The sequence below is a fragment of the Phaenicophaeus curvirostris genome, chromosome 11 (assembly GCF_032191515.1).
Source record: "Phaenicophaeus curvirostris isolate KB17595 chromosome 11, BPBGC_Pcur_1.0, whole genome shotgun sequence".
NCBI classification, from domain to species: Eukaryota; Metazoa; Chordata; class Aves; order Cuculiformes; family Cuculidae; genus Phaenicophaeus; species Phaenicophaeus curvirostris.
Genome location: NC_091402.1, coordinates 21597965 through 21617060, shown reverse-complemented (window position 1 = coordinate 21617060; position 19096 = coordinate 21597965). Strand labels below are relative to the sequence as shown.

Sequence of the window (19096 nt, the reverse complement as noted above, 5' to 3'; positions counted from 1 at the left end):
AAGACTTTTTTTGTTGAATCAGTATGTGTGGATCCAGAAGTCATTGCTGCAAACATTGTGGTGAGTATAGGAAAGGTCGCTTTAACTATTTTTAGTCAAGTTTAAAGTAGCTCAGTATTTTTAGAAGTACATTATAAGAACTTCCAATAGCAAATAAAACTTTAATGGAACACTTGAGTTCTTTTCCTGTCCATGTTGTATACGATCTCGTAAGTTTAATTAAATGAATTATGTTTGCTTGACGTGTATTTTAATTAGCGTCTAGAAAATAAGAGTGAGAACAGAAACAAAAACTTCCTGTTTCTTTAAACCTCAATTGAAAAAGGAGAGAAACTCGTGTACTATTCTCCTTTTCTTTATTTTAAACAGCAAGTGAAGCTGGGTAGTCCTGACTATGTTGATTGTAGTAATGATGAAGCAACAGAAGACTTCATGAAAAGAATAGAGTGCTACAAGAACTCTTATGAGACCCTAGATGAAACTCTTGACAAGTAAGTGATGAAGTAATACTGTGATCTCAACTGGGCTATTTTTAAGATGTTTCCTTAGGGGATGGAGAATTCTGTATTGGGCATTAGGGCTTTCTATTTATGTTTCTTTAATGGCTTTGAGCTCTTTCCTTTGATAAGTTAGTGTTGTCTTGGAGTTGTAGCCTGGAGACTTGCTTGCTTGAGGAAAACTTGCTATTGAGTCGACTCTGGAACAATATTCTCTTTGATTTTTCCCACTTGGAGAATGGTATGATTCTTCTGGGTTAGAGACAGAAGTTACAGATTATTCCAGATGAGCTGTAGTGGTTGGTTGTTATTTGTTTTCTTAGAATATGGAGGAGTCCCGAGTGATTTCTAAGAATAATTTCATTTGTTGACATGGCCTAGATAAATTTGGAATACATTAGTCTCAAATATGACATCTAAATTTATTTATTTGTGCAATTATCCTGCGGATGCAGGGCTATGAGAAAATCTCATAGCTAGGTTTCCCTGAGCATTCGTCTGGTTTTCATTCACTTTGAACACCTAGAAGTAAGGCAGGGATGAACCATGTGAGGAGGAGCCCCGTTTCTCTTGCTGCAGTCCAGGATTTCAGTGTGGGGTTTTGAGCTCTGCTCATACCAGGTGATTCTGGTCTGTTTTGAGACCAGTGCTGTGGAGAAGGCTGAGCTGCATTTTCGTGTAGTTGAGTGTAAGCAGCGTGAAGCTGGTTCAATCAGTTCAGTTCATGCGTGTAATTTCTGTGATGGACCCAATGGCTGTGTCTAGGTGAAATAGCATTCTTTGCAGTTAATCATTACTATCAGAGATGAGGTGATGATACTTGCTTCTCATCACCTCCGTTTGGTTTTACTGTAAGTTTTCTTGTTATGTTGTGGGGTGATGCCTCAAATGCATCGCTAGAAACCAATAGTGGTTATTTTCAGCTTGTTAGACATTTTTCCTCCTCTAAACTAGACACTACTCTGAAATTATAGCTCAGATGAGAAAGGGTAAGCAATGAAAATTGAAATATAATCTGTCTGATGCTGAGAGAAGGTAGTGGTGGAGTAAATTACAGTTCTGCTAACGTGGAGTGGTTGAGAACATGCCTTGCTTCAGGCTCGTGCCTGGACTGTCTGATGCTGTAGTTTTTCTGGAAGGATTACCTGAGATGGGTAGATAGTTACTGTGGGTTTTGGCCCCTGGGTGCAATCAGACACCTGTTGGCTGTGGGAGAAGTGTTTCTAACCTGGAGAAAAATGGTACGTGCTGATAGAAACTATGTGGAATCTTACATTGTCTTCTTTGTTTGTTTGTGAAAGGGATCTTTCTTATATTAAAATTATGGATGTTGGGAGGAGTTACCTTGTGAACAGAGTAATGGATCACATCCAGAGCCGGATTGTCTACTACCTCATGAATATCCATGTGACTCCTCGGTCAATCTACCTCTGTCGACACGGAGAAAGTGAACTCAATCTGAAAGGGAGAATAGGAGGAGATCCGGGACTGTCTGTCCGGGGCAAAGAAGTAGGTACCTCCCGAACAAGGGTGACTGGGTGTTGTGTGTATCTATGCATGTGTGGAGTTTGTGCTGTGTAATTACAGCTTTCTTCTACGCCCCTTTTTTCCTAACATATTTAAGAAGGATTTTTTCAGTTACATGGGTAGTGGAAACTGGAGGAACCCACTTTGTGTGCTGTGATTTGGTACATGCTGTGATTTGGTACATACTCTTTGATCTCTCTGTCGTTCTGTTGGTTAAAATTCTTTTTTTATCCTTCAGTGCAAATCAGTTTTTAAGAGAGCGTTGTTTTTTAACTATAAAATCCTGACTTGTTGGATAATTGTGAAGGCTCACAAGTTAAAGCCAAAAGGAGAATTCCTGAAGGGTTAAGATGGGAACTGCAGAAAACTTGTCTTCCTTATAATCCTTTCCTTCCCTCTTCTGTCCCTCTTGGTTTAATGGTATGTGATGCATTTCTTAACAGAAGCTTTGACAGAGCCATTCGGAGAAGTTACAGTGAGTTTAGAGGCCAGAGCCTGTGCGTTCCAAACTGAACAGAATGTGCTGGCTCCCAGCCCTCATCCAGCGTCTCATGGTTTTTCTTTCAGTTTGCCAAAAGCTTGGCACAATTTATTAATGAGCAAAACATCAAAGATCTGAAAGTTTGGACCAGCCAGATGAAAAGGACGATTCAGACTGCTGAAGCCTTGGGAGTGCCTTACGAGCAGTGGAAGGTTTTGAATGAGATTGATGCAGTAAGTTCTTCTGTCCTAAATATCTAATAAGTTGTTTTGTTTGCTGGGGATGAAGGAAATACTTAATTTTGTAATTATGTGCCTTTTATGGGATAGAAAGTCATTTAAGCTGGTTCTAGAGGCTGGAAATTTTGTCATTTATTCCTGTTAACAAGGCTAAAAGTTGGAAGATTTGACATAATTAATTTAGTCTTGGTCTATCTTTCCCAGTAAAACAGTCCCCCTGTAGAAACTACGATGCTGTGAGATTTTTGGTAGGTGGGGGTTGGAAGGAAAAAAGCTTTGGTAGTTGGCACTTTTGAACTGCACCTATAAGATGCATAAGCAGGTGTGATAGATAAAATGTGACCTTGCTCACCCGTAACTTCACTTCTACAGGGATTAAGTGATTCCTTCTAACACGTCCAAGTTCGACTTAGTGTCCTGCTCGTCAGTTTTAAGTGTCAGAGTAACAAAATACAATTGTTAAAGGTTATTTATATATGGTTTTATTTAACAGTGATAGCTGCTTTTTGCACTGCTGGAAATACATGCTTCTTAATTCTTTTTATGACCTGTAGGGAGTGTGTGAAGAAATGACATATGAAGAAATACAAGAAAATTATCCTCTTGAATTTGCACTGAGAGACCAAGACAAATACAGATACAGATATCCTAAAGGAGAGGTACGCTGTTTTTTGTTTTGGAAGGTGAAGGACTTCCTTGTTTTCTGGAATACACGCCTGCTGGCTTTAGGAAGGAAAAAATAAACTTTAAAATTAATAGAAAGGTTTTTCCTTTCTCCAGAGGAAAGCACGTAGGAGTTTGCAAGGATTGAGCCCAGACTACTTAATTTGAAAACTAAAAAATAAAAGCATAGATGTAGAAAAATATTGGAGAGCTTTGGTCCGGGCACTGTTTCGATGCTGATCCTGCAGTGGTAAAGCAGGAAGAATGATTGTAAGGCTTCAAACTACTGCGTGTGCAAACATCCTGCCAAGATTGCCTCTTTCTTTTCATCTTTGCTGCAGTTAATGATGTTTTGCATGCAGTTCTGGCTGAAATGCTGGGGGAATCTGTCGCCACATTGGTCTTTAATAACCTCCTTGCCGCTGGGAAAACAACTTGCAGAAGCTTTTCTAAAGCAAACACATTACGGGTGGCAGTTACCAGCTGGTCACCCGGCCTGTGGGTGGGTGCTAAAGGCTCAGCATTCAGGGCAAAGGAGTAATTGGAGCAGCTGCTCAGCTGTTTGTGGCAGGAGGAAGCAGAGCTCCAAGATCTTATTTCCTCAGCAGTCAGGAGTAATCACTGTGCTGGGAGCAGCTCGTGATGGGAGCAGCGTTCCGACGGGTGTGACCCCTGTCTTCCTAATGAGGCAGCCAGTCATTAAGCTGCAAAGTTCTTCTAATCTGTTTGAACAAGAAGTTGTTTTTCAAACTGATGCCATCCTCTGGGACAGGGACAAATGCTTCAAACTGCTTCATCGCCTTGGGGTGATGGGTTGATCTCACTTGTTTGTCAAAGGCAGTTTCTCTAAGCTGCAGGAGCTGGCGCAGCCTCTGGCACTGCTGGTTTCTCTTGCCAAGATCAGGATCAGCAGTGCCACTTTCCAGCTGGGCAGCGCCCCTGCCTGCTTGGGGAACAGAGTGTGCTGGTCATTCCCTGCCCTGCTGGGTGATAAGCCGTGTTCTCCCCATGTGCAATACTCCCAATTTTGGAAGTATTGGGTTTACTGTGCCTGTGAAAATTAACTTAAGCACCCACATGTGGAAATCCTGCTGTTTACCTGCTGTGCAGGACAGGTAGCAAGAGAAATCCACCATCCTAGCTTTCTGGTTTTTGATGGGATAGGGGCTGTTGTTAATCAGTTCATCAAGACTGTAGCTTGTTTTCAAAGGGCAGCCTGAACAAGTCAGGCTTTGTGAACCATTTGTGTGCTGTCTGTGGGCTGAATGTCCCAGATTTTTGCTTGGAAGAGAGATGCTTTTGAAGGTGAGGTATGGAAAATAATGTGCAAGACTTAACCTGTACGTTTGCAGGTGCTGTGAATGAAATTGTAGGGATTTTGTGGAAATTCTTGATTATAGTGTGATATTCCACAAGGGAGGTTTATTTTATGTGTATGTTCATTGATACTCTGGAAGACCCAGATTGTGCTCTTAATTTAGGGAAAACTTGCTACTGTATTTGTCTGTGCACTAATTTAGATGATGACTAACATGAAAGTAAAGCAACTGTATGCATATAATGTTCAAAGAGTTTTCCCTTTTTAATGTGCTGTGTTTCTCCTCCCTGCCCAGTCCTATGAAGATCTTGTTCAGAGGCTGGAGCCGGTAATTATGGAACTTGAAAGGCAGGAAAATGTGCTTGTCATATGTCACCAAGCTGTCATGCGCTGTTTGCTTGCATATTTTCTTGACAAGCCTGCAGGTAAGTCTTCCTTGATACATTACAAATGGCCTGGGTTTTGAACATTTACTGATTTAAGGTTCCAAACATTAAATTCTAACACTTCATGAGAGGGTCATTGTGCTAGGCAAGTACTTGAGTGTAATCTTTTGTATTTGACGCACAAGTGAAACTTGGTAGTTGATTCTTATTGCGTGTTTGGTTTTTGCTCTGTTAATAACATCTCTTGTTACAGACTAGGAAAGAAAACAGATGTACTGCCAGATAAAAAGATGCTTAAGTCATTGACCTTTAGCATAACAGGACAGTTAGTGTTCTCATAATCTGTTTCATATGTAATTTGTTGTTTGATTTCTCAGAACAACTGCCTTACCTGAAGTGCCCGCTGCACACTGTCTTAAAGCTAACCCCGGTGGCTTATGGTGAGTAGCATTAAGTAGGTGTAATGTATAAGTCTGTACTTTCTGTGTCATCGGAAAGTTTGTGAAGCAGTGACATTAAAGCACATTTTTCATTTATTTTTCTTTAAAACAAATCAAACAACTAGGTTTGAGATTGCACATGTGCCTGTACAGCTTTGTTAAACCAAAGGATTCATTGATTCTACATTTGCTTTGCATTACGCCAGGAAATATGTACGTACTGGTGAAAGCCTGAAACTGCCTGTGGCTGTAGCTGCTAGTGGGCAGTGTTCTTTTGTACTCAATCCATGCTATTTCACTAATTTCTTCTGGCACTTGCACATCTGATACAGCAAGATCTCAGTTTTTATTGATGTATTTCAATGTGTTGCTTCTTATAAGACGAGGAAGTTAACATTTATGTCGGTTTAACGTCTCTGCAAAGCGTGTCGCTCTTACTTTTAAATAACTGTTCTCTTTTCCTGAAGTATTTGTTGTTGGACCTCACGTTACTGCAGGAACTTCCCTTGCTGGCAGTTGTCAGCAGCTGTTACTGGTGCTTAGCTCAGGGGCTTTAACTGTGATTTGCAGAGCGCAGGGTCTGCGTTACAACATGTACACTTGGGTTTTAGGCTAATTGCTAATTAGGTTTTGTGTGCGTTTCGGCCTCAGCTTAACACGTGCCTGCTGTTAATTTTCTTTAAGTGATGGCTTTAATTATATCTTCTGAAATCTCATCGCACTTCAGAAGAGTGTTCATAGACACAGAGCTGTCTGCACAGTTTACTGGGAAACGGATTGCCAAAAATGCTAGTCAAGTTATTAATCGGAAATGCTAAAGTGTCTTTGATCAGCTTTGAAAAATAGCTGGCTAGGCCTTTGCTTTTTGTTCAGTTTCAATTAAAATTCAGACAAGTAACTAGCTACTACGCTGGGAAATCTATCTGAAGAGATGTTTGTGGTTTAATTGCAGTGTCTTACAGTAGCATCTGCTGATGCTGTGGTGACACCTGGTGTTCCCAGCCTTGCATGACAAGCTGGGCTTTGAAAATACAGATTTAGAACAGTTAGAATGTCTCTTTTTTTTCCTTTTTGAAGCTGGATTCTCCTGTCTCGGATCAGACTGTGAAAACAGGGAGGCTTTTGTCTTGGGGTGGTTCTTGATTTATTTTTAGTTGGAAGTTGGGTGACTCCTCATAAATTTTAAGAGGGCCTGGGTGTTGGCAGTGTTTGCTCACACACTAAATGAGGAAGGAAAAGAAGCGGCACGAGATACTGTCTGCATCCTTTTGACTTCAGTGTTCTTTTTTTCGAAGTCTTTGATACACATGTCTGATTAGCACAGTTCAGTCGACCTACTTTTGGGAATTTAATAATCTGAAAATCCAAGGGCTGTGTAAACTGTTTATACAGTAATAAATCTATAGCATTATTTGAAGTCGATGTGTCAGTTGGCTCTGGTGAGGCAGGATGCAGGATCAAACACGGCGCGTTGAGTGGTTTCCAGCTAATCCTGTTCTGGGGTAACCCCTCCCGCAGGGGCTTGCTCTTCCTGGCGTTTGAAGCTAGCATCATTTCTACCCGAAGTGTCTGATCCTCAGTAGGGGAACGTCTGTTACAGCCTGACAGCTGAACTAGGGTAAATTAGACTTTCACCCAGCGGGAGCAAATAGGAGAGAGAAAATGCACTTTGCTGTAGGTGTGAACTTGCACATTGGTAATTAAAAATGAGCAGGGAATACACACATTGTAATTACTGTGGAGTAACTCACATCCCTTTAGCTTACATTTAAAGCTTTTCATATGATACTTCTTTTTCTGGTCTGGAACTCAGCTTGCAGTAAGAACTGAGAGGTCTGAGGCTGTCTCTGCTGTGTGCTCTGTCCTTAGCAAGGGCCAGCAGCAGGGATCAGAGCTTGCTTTACTTTGGGCTTGCAGTGCATCTGTGAACAGAAAGATGATGAGGGTACCCTTCCAGTGAGAGATGTATGCTTTTCCACTTTAAAATCTGTTTTCTTGCTGACTTTATCCTGGTGCTGACCCTCCTGCAGTGTTTGCTCACAGCGTTCACAGCAAATGGGATTTCTCAGAATAGGTGTTCCTAAGAGAAGGCAAATATTTACTTAATTCTTGTTTTAAAGTGCAGTAGCTTTCTTAGAAAAGGCTAAAATCAGCTTTTCCTGACATGTAGTAGTAATTCTGTATAGTTTGTTACGAATTTAGGAGATAAGTGAGCAGAAAAAGCTGAAAACCTGTTTATGATAGAAGATGGACCCTGTGGTTTGTCAGGGGAATCTGACTGCTAATGGATGTTGTGTAGAGTAGTGGTAGCTTGTAAAAGTCACGTTCATGTGAGATGGAACAGCATTTAGCAATTGGCTGTTGCTTAAAATGATGTGGCCACAGTGTATTGAGTCATAGAGTTCTCTAAATGGGTCTGTTTATACTACCTGAGTAATAGTTTTCTCTTCTGACTGTTTAATTCTTCTTGCTACTCTGAAGTTTTCTATTTTTGAGTGAAAAGTTCCATTTCAGAAGTCAACTTTAAAGTTCCATTTAGCAGGTGGTTAAAACTGTCTTGCTAACATCACACAGTGTACTGTCTTGTAACTACTTTCATGTTTTATAAAATGGGAGCAGCGTTTGTCTTCTGTATTACCATGAAGTTCTAAGAAGTATAGGATATTCAGGAAACCCCAAAAGATACAAATAAGAACTTTCTGACTGAACGTTGTTGTTCAAAATGGGAATTTGTTTTGAGAATAAGAGATGGGTTATCAGGTTGAGAATGATATTGGTCCTGGTGAAACATGTTAACTTCAGTAGCCGTAGCTGTTTAGAGTTTGGGAAATGTGTATAAATTGAAAGGGGGAAGTTATTAACCTTCAACTCAATTGCGTCTTTACTTATAACTTGATTTGTAAAGCAAAGCAATTCTAAAGATGTGTTTTCTATCAACAGGATGTAAAGTAGAATCTATATTCCTGAATGTTGAAGCTGTAAACACGCACAGAGATAAACCCGAGGTAAGAATATTTCTCAAATCGGAGAACTTCATAGAATAGAACTTGACTTAATGTACTCTCTGAGCTGATTTCCATTGTCCTTGTGGTTAGAAATGATAACTCAACTAAGTGTATTTAATTTCACATATCAAGCTTTACTACCAGTTTGCTGTTGAGGAGGGGGAAATCATCTGTTTTATTGAGCAGATTTATCTTGTGTACAAGGTCTGGCTGGAGTAGTTTGTCTTCAGAAAATGACTGAGGACTTGAAGGTATGGTGTCAATCTGAAAAAATAGATAAAGTTCTCACAGGCTTTGCCATGCGGTAGAAGTAGGGTGTAGTCAAAAAGTGTATTATGAATGCCATGCTTATTTGGGAGAGAATAAATAAGGAAATCATCAGCTTTTCATCACTGCTGTATGAAAAAGGCATTGATGATGCCACCTGTGTTTTAAGCGAAAGCTGGAGAGGAAATGCTAGATCTTGGGATGCAGCAGAACAACAGAGAAAAGGAAATTGAGTGCGTTTGTAACATGTAAGTGGAAATAAGACATCAGACCACGGCAGCTTTGTACTCTCCCTGTGCCAGGCTTGTGGTTCTGTGTGTTCCTAGGGGTTGACATGAGCTGAGGTTGATTCTGCTGCTTGTGCAAAGCTCTTCTAGTGCTACAGTATGAAAGTTCTGTAAAAGGTGTCATGATTAAAAACTCCTGGTTCCCTTGCAGATCCTCAGGCTCATGTTGCTAGGGGTGGCACTAAAGCCTGGCTGAGGTTCTGAGCCTTGCCTGCAGGCAGATTAAAAAGTCCTACAAGGTGGACAAGGTGGTGGAGAGGCAGGGTGAAAATAGATGAGGATGTCTTGGAGCAGCTGTTCGGTTATCTGTGTTAAATAATGGAGATCAGCTGAACATCTTCAGTTTGGCTGTTAAAATATCTGTGCTGTATTTACAGCTTGCTGAAGTGTTTGAGGAATTGCTATTGGAATACCACTTCTCTAACTGGAGAGGTTTATTTTGAGGAGGAAAGCTCTGCCTGACTCGCCAAGGGACTCTTAACGTGTCTAGCGAGAGGTGGAGCCAATACTGACGCTGATGTAGTTGCATTTCAGCTCCATCTGGAGGATCGTGCAGATAGCTGGATTTCAGTGGGCGCAAAAGAAAAGCTGCTTGTTCAGAACAGAAATAAATTGTGTTAATGAATTTTATAAAGAAAAAAAGGAGCAGAAGCATTTATATTAAAAAAAAAAAAATGCTTTTCTCCCTCTGTCTTGAGAAACCCAGGCCAGTGAAGTGAGGGTGAAGCTGTTTGTGTAGTAGGGCTGAATAAAGAACTAAGTTGATCCTGTCTGTGTGTGAGTGCTGCTCAAAGGGCCATGGAATTTGGAAAGTTTTCGTTTACATCACCTATGAAAATGTTAATTGCTTTTGTAAAATCAGATTTTCAAATACTCTGTTGGAGTCAAAGCATTTAATTAAAGGCAGCACCACAGATAACAGCAGTGTTAAACAATGGAACTGTTAGATTCGGAATTGTTCAGTGTGCTGTTCGGTGCCCCCACAAGTAATTCTTAGTCCTGTTTCAGAACAGAGCGCTCCTTTTGGGCTTGAACTGGAAACAACTATTTTCGCTTTGCAGGAATGCAGGCAGAGCACTGGAGTGTTTGTTTAGAGTGCGTGTAAACCTCATTGGATGAGGAGGATTTGTCTGAAGTGGAGTGAAAAGCCTTGTATTTGTCAGTGCTGTAGTGGCTTTGGTTCCTGACCTTTTCACATGAAGGAGGCTTTTCAGTGAAAATAATTCAGGGGAATTCCTTTAGCTGTTGCTTGGGTCTCCTCTGTGGGCCAGAAAAAAAATGCTGGTGTAAAATGCCAGCAGGTGCTTCACACCTCTGTCTTAGTTGGTCGGGGAGGTTTCTCATAGCAAGAAACCCAGCTCTCCTTTATTGCTTTGTGGGTGGAAGGGGCGAGGGAGATGTCACTGGAAGCTGCATTTGCTTACCGCAGCGTAAAACAAGTAAGACTCATGAAGCCCATCGACTTGAAGTCTGAAGAATTGGAAATGATATGGCCTAAGATGGGCCAAATCTTAGATCGAGGTCTTAGAAGGAACTTGAGTAGAGTATGTCGTAATCTGCTTTTGTGATAGCAGGGAGAAAACTAATTGTGTGGTCTTTGTGTTTAGTGTTTGATAGGAATGGTTGAACTCGATGATCTGGTGGGTCTTTTCCAGCCTGGTGGTGATTCTATGATTCTTTGAGACTTGCATGAGGTGGTGCTGTGGCAGGCGTGATTCCTGAGCCTGGTTCCACACGGCTGCACCCATGTCTCATGCTTCCTAGCAGTGGCTGTGCTGCTGTTTTGGTTTTATTTTTCTTTTGCTGTATTGAATGTCATTTGGTTTTTTTGTTGCGTTTTTTTTTTCCTACAACCTTTACAGAATGAGGTGAGATCTAGCTGGTGTGTCAGTCTTCAATGGTTAAGGGATCTGGGAAGGTATTTTTCTACTTTGTCAGAGGTTTGTGTTGCCTCTAATGCAAACAGATGTTCAAGTCTTCCTTTGGGAAAGAAGAATAAGGCAAGGACTGAAAGTTGCTTAGTGGAGAGATGTGCATGTGCTGTGTTTCGGTGGATTCCCTGCTTGGGACTTGCTCCTAAACACGAGGGTTTGGTGGCACCGTTGGTGTGGGTCAGGGATTACTGTAGATGCGGTTTCCTGCTGTCTGATGCTGGGACACCAACCGGCTGTCAGTCTGCTTCCTTCTCAGGATGTGGGAGCATTAAAACAATCTCTACTTTTAAAGAAATGCATCCGTGTACTTGTAAGGAATCTGATTGATTGGTATTCGTGTTGCTCTTACTGCTGCATGATAAATATTCTCCTCTATATTTTTATTATTATACAGAATGTAGACATTTCCAGGCCTCCCGAGGAAGCTCTTGTAACAGTCCCTGCTCATCAGTGACTCCCGTGTGCTGATCAACTATCGAACTTGGGGTGCTGTTTTCATCCAACTACTTCAAAATGAATTGAAAAACTAATCATTCCAATCACTTTGCAATAAAAAAGCCCCACTCAGACCCAACTCAAACCCCAAACCTAATGTTTGTACAGCACATGACTTTGGGAAAAAAAATCAAATCATAATAAAACTGTATTATACTGGTTAATTTATTGTGGATGAGTTATCGAACATTAATTGGCTGTCACTGGAATGCTGGTTTTGTTAATTACTGTAATTTAAAAATCCTGCAGCATTAAGTTTTCCTGTAACAGCCAGCAGTCATTTAATGGTAATCGCAGTGTGTTTATGAAAACCATGAAACACAACATCCTGCGTGAGATAAGAGAAAGCTCAAGTTAGTTTTCTAGGCCCCAGCATTATCTGTTTCAGTGCCTTTGGGAGTGATTGGACTGCTATGTAGCATAGAATAACGGTTCATAGTTACTGTAAAGCCTTAATCCTGCTGATCCGTAGCGCTTGTGCTCTAGATTCTATGTGCTAATTAACCATGTGCTGTTTGAAGAGGGTAGCGAGTTTTCACTTAGTTCCAGAACGATTACTCAAAGTTATAGGGATATGTGTAAACATTTTTAATATACGACTTTTCTTAACAGCTGTTGTGCATTAACCAGGCTTCAGAGTTTGCCTGCTGGCAGGAGGGATTTTACATTTCCTATTTTCCTGCGTCTTGTATGGACATGGGTGGTGGAGCATTTACAGCTCTGCTCTGTTTTGTACTCAGATTTTCTCTCGGTTACAGTAAGGTGTTGACCATTTCAGAAGGTGGAAGCAGGGTTAGCCTGGTGATTTGGTAGCTGGGCTGTGACTCCAGTAGGCGTGGGATCTCAAACCAGCAGGGAATGCATCCTAGGCAGAATGACAGCAAAGCCTTTCACAGGCTGGAGGAGACTGTGGCTTGTTTGGGATGTGGTGCCATGGCTCAGCTCCTTTCTCTGCGATGTTACGGTGGGCAAAGTGAGGCAGCGGGAAGCTCTGTGTTTAGGCAGCATTGAGTCTGGGAAAGGCAGCAAATCACCAAGTTGTGGATCTGTCTTCTGAGAGAGGTCTTTCAGTCTTGACAGCAAGCGAGAGTGGCGTGTTGTGGAAAGCTTTTGTCTGTTTGGATGGTTTGTTTTTCCCAAACTGGAATTTTGGGGAAAAACATCTATTTCAGCTGTTTTTGTGGCTCTTGTGCCTGGAGGAGCCTTCTTGCAAAATCTTGCCATTTTGCTGTGTAGCTCATCAAAATAAAACGGAAATGGCAGACTGTCCTGTTCAGAAACCTGAAGCACTTGGTTTCTGGGGGAGGCTCTGTTCTGTAGGGGAAAAATGTGCAAAGCAGGGGAGGGGTACAGTGAGGAGAGGAGGAACAGTGGTGTAAGAAGTGGTGAGGCACTGGACCACGTTGCCCAGAGAGATGGTTTATGCCCCATCCCCGGAAACATTCAAGGCCGGGTTGGATGGGGCTCTGAGCACCCTGATGGAGTTGGAGATGGAATCCATTTGCATAGTGGTCCCTTTCTGAGCCTCAGTTCATCTGGTCTTGCAGCGGGGTGTTGTGCTTGCCTGACAAGCGCTAGGCTGTGTTCGTTAGGGTTTATCCCAGACGGAGTTTTCTTCCCTCCGTGTGATAGATCAGTGTGCTTTGCTTCTCCAGCCTTTTCCCCTTTGCCTTTACTCAGAAGGGCTCCTTGCTTTCCTCTAATACCTTGTGTTGACTTAAAGAAGCTGTGTCTTCCACTTTGTTTTCACTACCTTCTTTCCTTTCAGTTTATATTACAGCTGTCTGGTTCTTGCTGCTTGTGGACTCACTTCCAGGACCTCTGGATTCCTCTGTATTGATGCTCCATTTCACATTCCATTTAATTTTCTTTGAATCAACAGCAGATGCTCAGCTTAAAAGATTTTAGCGAATGTACCCGGCTTGCCTGTGGAGGCATCTCTGTCCCAAGGAATTTCTGGTTACATTGCATCAGTTGCTAAGAGAAAGACAAAGAAATGCTAGCATGTTTTCTTGTTTTTTTTCCTTGTAGTCATGCAGTGTGACTGGTTTTGCCAGCTCCTCATGTTCTTAGTTAGATGCTGATAATTTCTGTGCATCCCTTGCTGCAGAAGAGATGCCACCTGTTGAAGCTTCTTTCTGAAGTAGGGTTGTTGCTTTTCTTTCCCCCTAAAGAGAGAAATCAGAGCGGCTCAGCCAGCATGTGGATGGGTGCAGAGATTCCCAGGACGTGGATGGCTGCCTGGCAGTGTTGGTGTGTGTGTTTTCTCTCCATGTGGTGTGTTTGTGGTGGAAAACAGGGTGACGACCCAAGGGCTTGAAGGCTGGTGCAAAAGGAAAGGGCTGACACTGGTGTAGGAGCACTGGGAAGGGCAGAAGTGATGCTAGTACCCCACATCAAGTCTGATGCTGCTTGTTCATCTCCCCTTTTCGTAAGTAAGGGCTGAAATCCTAGAAACTGGTGTTGGGGAGGGAAGTGACTTTCTTTTTAAGCTGATGCATGTTGAGTGATGGAGTTGTGTGCGCTCTGTCTCTGTTTGTGCCAAGAGTCCCACTTGCTGTGAGCTGCTGGGGTTCTCCTTTTCCTTGAGGCGGACCGAAGAGACTTGTTTTCAAAGTAAATTGTGATAAATGTGGCTATAAACCCACTGAAACATTATCTGATGTCAGTGGGACATCTGCCTACATGCCTAGGTATCTGTCAGGTGCTTTAAACTTAGCTTCCAGTTCCTCAGGGAGTCATCCGGAGTCTTTCCAGGGATGTAGCTGCTTCCAGACAGGACCAGGACTGGTTTGTACCTGTTGGTGTTAAGGTTGTGCTCGAAACAACGAGTGCTGGGCTTCCCTCCCTCCAGGTTTCATCAGCACTTGTGCTTTGACCTTTGTGTGGGTTTTGTTTTTCTTACGCTAAGTGTGTGAAAATGAGAAGAGGGAGTGGATTAGAAAAATGTGGTTAAAAATGGTGGTTAAGGGGAAAAAACTATTGAAACCCACAACATTGTGACCTGCGTATGGTGTTTGGAGACCAATTGTCCTACCAGGCCTGGTGTAATCTGTGTTCTTGCTGGCAGTGAAAAAGCATCTCCGAGAACCTGTTTTTAGGGATGGGAGGCCCGTGGGCCCTGCCAGTTGGCTGGGGCGAGGTCTGGGCCTGGCTTCTGACTTCTGCTCCTGGACGGGGACCTTTCTGTGTGTTTTACAAAGCATTTTGAGGAAATAAGCATTAAAACTTGCTCATCTTTTGCCTCATGCAATAGCTGCGTGTTAAGCAAAACTACAGCTGACCACGAAACCCTTGCTTTAAAATCTCTTTTGCCTTTAAATTTGCAGAATGTAGGCGTGAATCGGTCACGAGAGGAAGCTCTGAGGACGGTGCCCAACCACCTATAGCTCCAGCCCCCGCGGCAGCAGCCCTTCCTCAGCACGGGAGCGGGAGGCAGCAGCTCAGGTCCCGGAGAATGGAGACGGCGTCGCTGAGCGAGTCGGAACGAACGCGCCTCCCCCTTCACTTTAAGACATTTCGAATGTGATTCAGCTTCTGTGGAGAAAACCTGTAGTTGTGGATAACTCCCAGTGCCGAAAGGTATCCGTAAAAAGATTTGCGGGAAGCAGAGTAGATTTGGTTTAGATTTTTCATATGTAAACTTGTGCAGTTTCAGTGGGTTTTATTGTTCATCTGTGGATACTGCGAGATGGTTTATTGCCCGTGTCGGTTTTACTGTCAGATTTTAACTAGCTTTTACTTTCTTCAAGTGTTTTTCTAAGGGTCCCTGTTATTTTTACTGTGAATGACTGCCTAGAATTGCCTGGAGATTTTTTGATCGTAGGTGAAATTCTGCATTTTGAGCATTGGAGACTTCGTGTGGTGAAACCACTTGAAACTGCAAACCTGTTCAGCGTCTGCGTTTCAAGCCAAGCTTCTATTTGCCAACCGCAACTTAAATTTATCTGAAATGGGGAGTCTTTCCCCTTGTAAAGAAAAAGCATTCAAGTTGGATTGGATACCTGAAAGATTCCAGTGTTTTAGCAAGATTTTAGAATTCCTGGTGCCAGCTGTATGCTGAGGGCAGCGGAAGAGACAGGATTAAGTGGGGGATGTGTGAGCATCGTGAGCAGCCTGGGGTGTTAGAGAGGTCGGTCCTTTCTTCTGTGGTTACAGAGGGGATGAGAGCAGCTTTTCTGAGACTGGGAGGGAGGGGAAAAGGATTCCGATTGCCAGGGGCTGGAGAAGCTGCTTGTCTTGTTAGTGCTGCGATGGTGTTTTCTTAGGAATGGAATGTATTTCAGCATAAAAGCATGTGTTCCTCTTTCATAGCTACATTTAATACAGCAGGAAAGAGTACAAAAGGTTAGGTGGAGTTTAACCTTTCTCACAGCTCATGCAAGAAAAGCACCAGGTAAATTCTGAAGGTCACACTTCCCTTGGGGTTTTTGTGTTCCTTCACCATCCCAGTTCTTTGCTGCTCTCTAGTACCTTGTGAAACTCCAGTGCTAAACATGGAATTCTCTGCGTCTTGAGGCCTGTACGGAATCGATGTGCATTTGGTGTGTTACCAGACAACTGCTGCGAGCTGCCAGTGCCGCTGGCTCCCGCATCTGAAATGAGAACTGTTCTTTGGTAGCTAGATTTCTTTGTTTTCCAAGGACTTCTCTTCAATTTATTGAGCTTTTACCACGCATGGTGCTGGGGTTTCTTTTTGTTTTGTTGTTTCAGTTTTTCTGTTTCTCAATTCCTGTGTGAAATACTGGGCCCTCGTAACGTAGTCTTGCAGGCAGGGGCTGAATTCTTTGGTTTGTGCAGGGTTTGTAACACAATGTGCTGCTGCTGTGATTTGTTTGAATAAGCTAATTTCAGCAATATATTCAAGCCATACTGTACCCCTGGGTTGTGTTTCAGAAGAGGGAGGGTTTCAGAAGCGTAGGGTACAGAACAACCACAAACACTTGCTTCAAGCGCCGCTGTCTAAAGCTTTGAGTGCCATCCACGTGTTTGGTAACACCCATTTCACATCTTTATTAATTCAGCTGTGTCTGTAGCTGTCGTGCGAGGGGAGAGACCACGCGGTGCTGCTCAGAGAAGTTAATTTATTGATGCATAATTAGCAAGGGCACCTTTGTGGCAGAAATGTAGAGGTAGTTTCCCCTCCCCGTTCGATGTGTGCTCAGTGTGGGAGAGCCCTCGCTCCTCTGCTGTCCAGCTGCGACCAGGAGGTGTTGAACACTGGTTAAATGGAGAAAGTCAGAGTTTAGCTGTAGCTACGGAGGGCAAATCCCAGGAGGCTGCATTAGAAAAGCAGGGTTCTACTGGCCCCCTGTGGTAAGAGCTTTTTCCCAGTGAGAGCTCTCTGCTGGCAGGCAGGGCCTGAGGTGTCTCCCTCATCCCTTTCTTTGTTTTACCTCTCTCGGCTTTCAGAGGTGCTGTACAATCCCTTGAGGCTAAATGTTCCGTGTCCAGTAGGTATTTTTATAGCCTGCTTTTGAATATACTGTGATGAGTGTGTGACTAAGTGGTGTTCAGTAAAAAGAGTCGTGTACAAGTGTAAATAAACTGTTATGCTGATACTTGAAGAGAAAAAAGAATATGAAGTTGTCTGTTCCACTTCAGGGAGGTGCTGAATCAGTGGCTGCATCCGGCCCTTTCTGGGGGGCGAGAGCAGGTGGAGGCAGCAAATGTAGATTTGAAGGGAGCGCTCGGTTCTCCCTGGGGCGTAACTGCCCTTCTGGAAAGGCTCCGTGAGGAATTGGGGGTTACTGTCACTGTCCAGAAGTTGCATACGTGTCCCCTGTGTCCTGACTGCACCATCATGCAGAGGGGAAGTGAAAACCCTGGTGTCCCTGTATTTATTCCTGCCTCCTGCCTGTGACTGCACTTGCCAGCTCAGCTGCAGCCTCTCTGGTGGGATTCGACCCTCTTTCCTTACAGCGCTGGCCTTCCTCGTTATCTTTCAGACAAATGTAATCATTTTTTTTGACCTTTGATCAGAGTAATAAAGATCAAATGATGAAACATGCGCTGACGTGTGTTTCCTTGTGTCCGGGGGCAGTGGCTGAAGTGCCCGGAGAGTGTTCCTGCGGCTCTGCAGGGTTCCATGAGTTTTGGAAGCACAGGAATTGTAGCTTGGTGAAGAGAGCTCACACACAGGCAGAATTAAGTTAATTTACCCCAGAGGTTGCTGTATACTAACAAATAATTAAAGTAACAAACTCAGTAACTGAGGAAGACGTTGCATCAAGCTGTTGAATAAATACAAGCCCGGATTTGCAGGCAGTGACGGGGGGAGGTAAGGCTTTGGGAATTGGACCTGGTCCTTGGTATTTTGAGCTCTGATCCACAAGTTCAAAGTTGTGCCGCTCTTGTCATCTTCCAAGAGCTGCTGCTGTTTTGAGAAAGCTGAAAACCAACAGCAAAATGCTGCTCCAGTACAACTTTGCACACAGAGGTTAGGTCAACAGCATTAATTTTGCAGGGGTGCTTGTCATTCTGAAGGACAAGATTAATTACCACTTTGTGGTTTAGAAATATGTACTTAAATGTTGTGTCTTGTTGCTCACTGTAACCACTTGTTTCTTCTCTACTAGGTGGAAGGAGCAGCCCTCTTTGTTTTCAGCTCTACTGTGCATTTATCTTTCGTGTGGTTGGTAGTTTTGTGTGTTTCAGAGGCACCCCAACAGCTACTGTTATGCTGGGATTCTTTGCTTTTAGGAGTTAACCAAAATGAAGAATGAGGCAAAATATCTGTTTTATTTTTTAAGTGATTGGGGCTTAAACATTAGTGGTTTTTACTAGAGTGGAGTTAAAAGACAACTGCAATTTAATTGCATATTCCTAGAAAAAAAATATAAGCCCTTAAAGTTTGATGTAAGTTTCTTTTAATTGAAGACAAATAAAAGAACCAAGGGCTCAAACACTTTAAAAAGAAAACATCACTGTCTTCTCTCGAGCAAAATATACAGCACATTATATGTATATATATATATATGCATATATAACATAACTACATTCAAGTACCAAACACAATTTACATTTTCCCAAATAGAGAAAATAACGCACATGATTCACATACCTTAAACCCAACCATGCATAAAACCACTGCCCCGAAATCAGCAGCTGGACACAATCATGCTCTGTGTATTATTCCGAGGGATCAACACCACCGCTGGAATGCAGGACACTGCGCAGCCGGAGCGTCAGGGTTAGAGCGTTTAACTCTGCTTTCAAGTCCAGCTCTGGTCAGAGAGTCATTTGTCTAAGATCTGTTCAAATTTAGGGTTAGTAAAAGAAAATCCCTCAAATGCCGACTGATCCATGGACTCGATCAGGTTTTTGTCACTGTAAGACAACTTTGGCTTCTCGCTCAGAAATTCTCGGTCAAAGTTGTTGTAGTCGCTTGCTGATTTCTGTGTTGAACAGAGAGAGGAGACGGTTTGAGACAAGCCCTGTCACTTCTTCCAGAACAAAACTACATAAGTACAAAAGGTCAAGAAGTTCTTGCTTGAGCTCCCTCCCTCCTCCTCCAGGGGAAAAAAAAAAAAAAAAATCTCCTTTTTGCCTGTTTTA

At 42.8% G+C, this 19096-nt stretch overlaps 2 protein-coding genes across 10 annotated transcripts in view; one reads left to right on the top strand and one right to left on the bottom strand.

The window, feature by feature from the left end:
• LOC138725193 (6-phosphofructo-2-kinase/fructose-2,6-bisphosphatase 4) overlaps nt 1-17549 on the top strand; it is a 48406-nt gene extending 30857 nt beyond the window's left edge. For 6 of the 7 annotated variants that reach the window (XM_069865863.1, XM_069865867.1, XM_069865866.1 and 3 more), the window contains exons 6-14: nt 4-60; nt 370-491; nt 1799-2006; nt 2592-2738; nt 3299-3403; nt 5021-5150; nt 5489-5551; nt 8492-8556; nt 14869-17549. In XM_069865863.1, the coding sequence (XP_069721964.1) occupies nt 4-60; nt 370-491; nt 1799-2006; nt 2592-2738; nt 3299-3403; nt 5021-5150; nt 5489-5551; nt 8492-8556; nt 14869-14928 (957 nt within the window). In that variant the 3' untranslated portion in view covers nt 14929-17549. Of the gene's footprint in view, nt 1-3; nt 61-369; nt 492-1798; nt 2007-2591; nt 2739-3298; nt 3404-5020; nt 5151-5488; nt 5552-8491; nt 8557-11438; nt 11531-14868 lie in introns of all 7 variants that reach the window. The other variant, XM_069865862.1, reaches the window with a different exon arrangement.
• Nucleotides 17550-18437: 888 nt separating this feature from the next.
• Nucleotides 18438-19096, bottom strand: part of PRKCD (protein kinase C delta) — a 45871-nt gene continuing 45212 nt past the window's right edge. For all 3 annotated transcript variants that reach the window (XM_069865852.1, XM_069865853.1, XM_069865854.1), the window contains one exon: nt 18438-18936. In XM_069865852.1, coding sequence (XP_069721953.1) covers nt 18778-18936 — 159 coding nt within the window. In that variant the 3' untranslated portion in view covers nt 18438-18777. The remainder of the gene's footprint in view (nt 18937-19096) is intronic.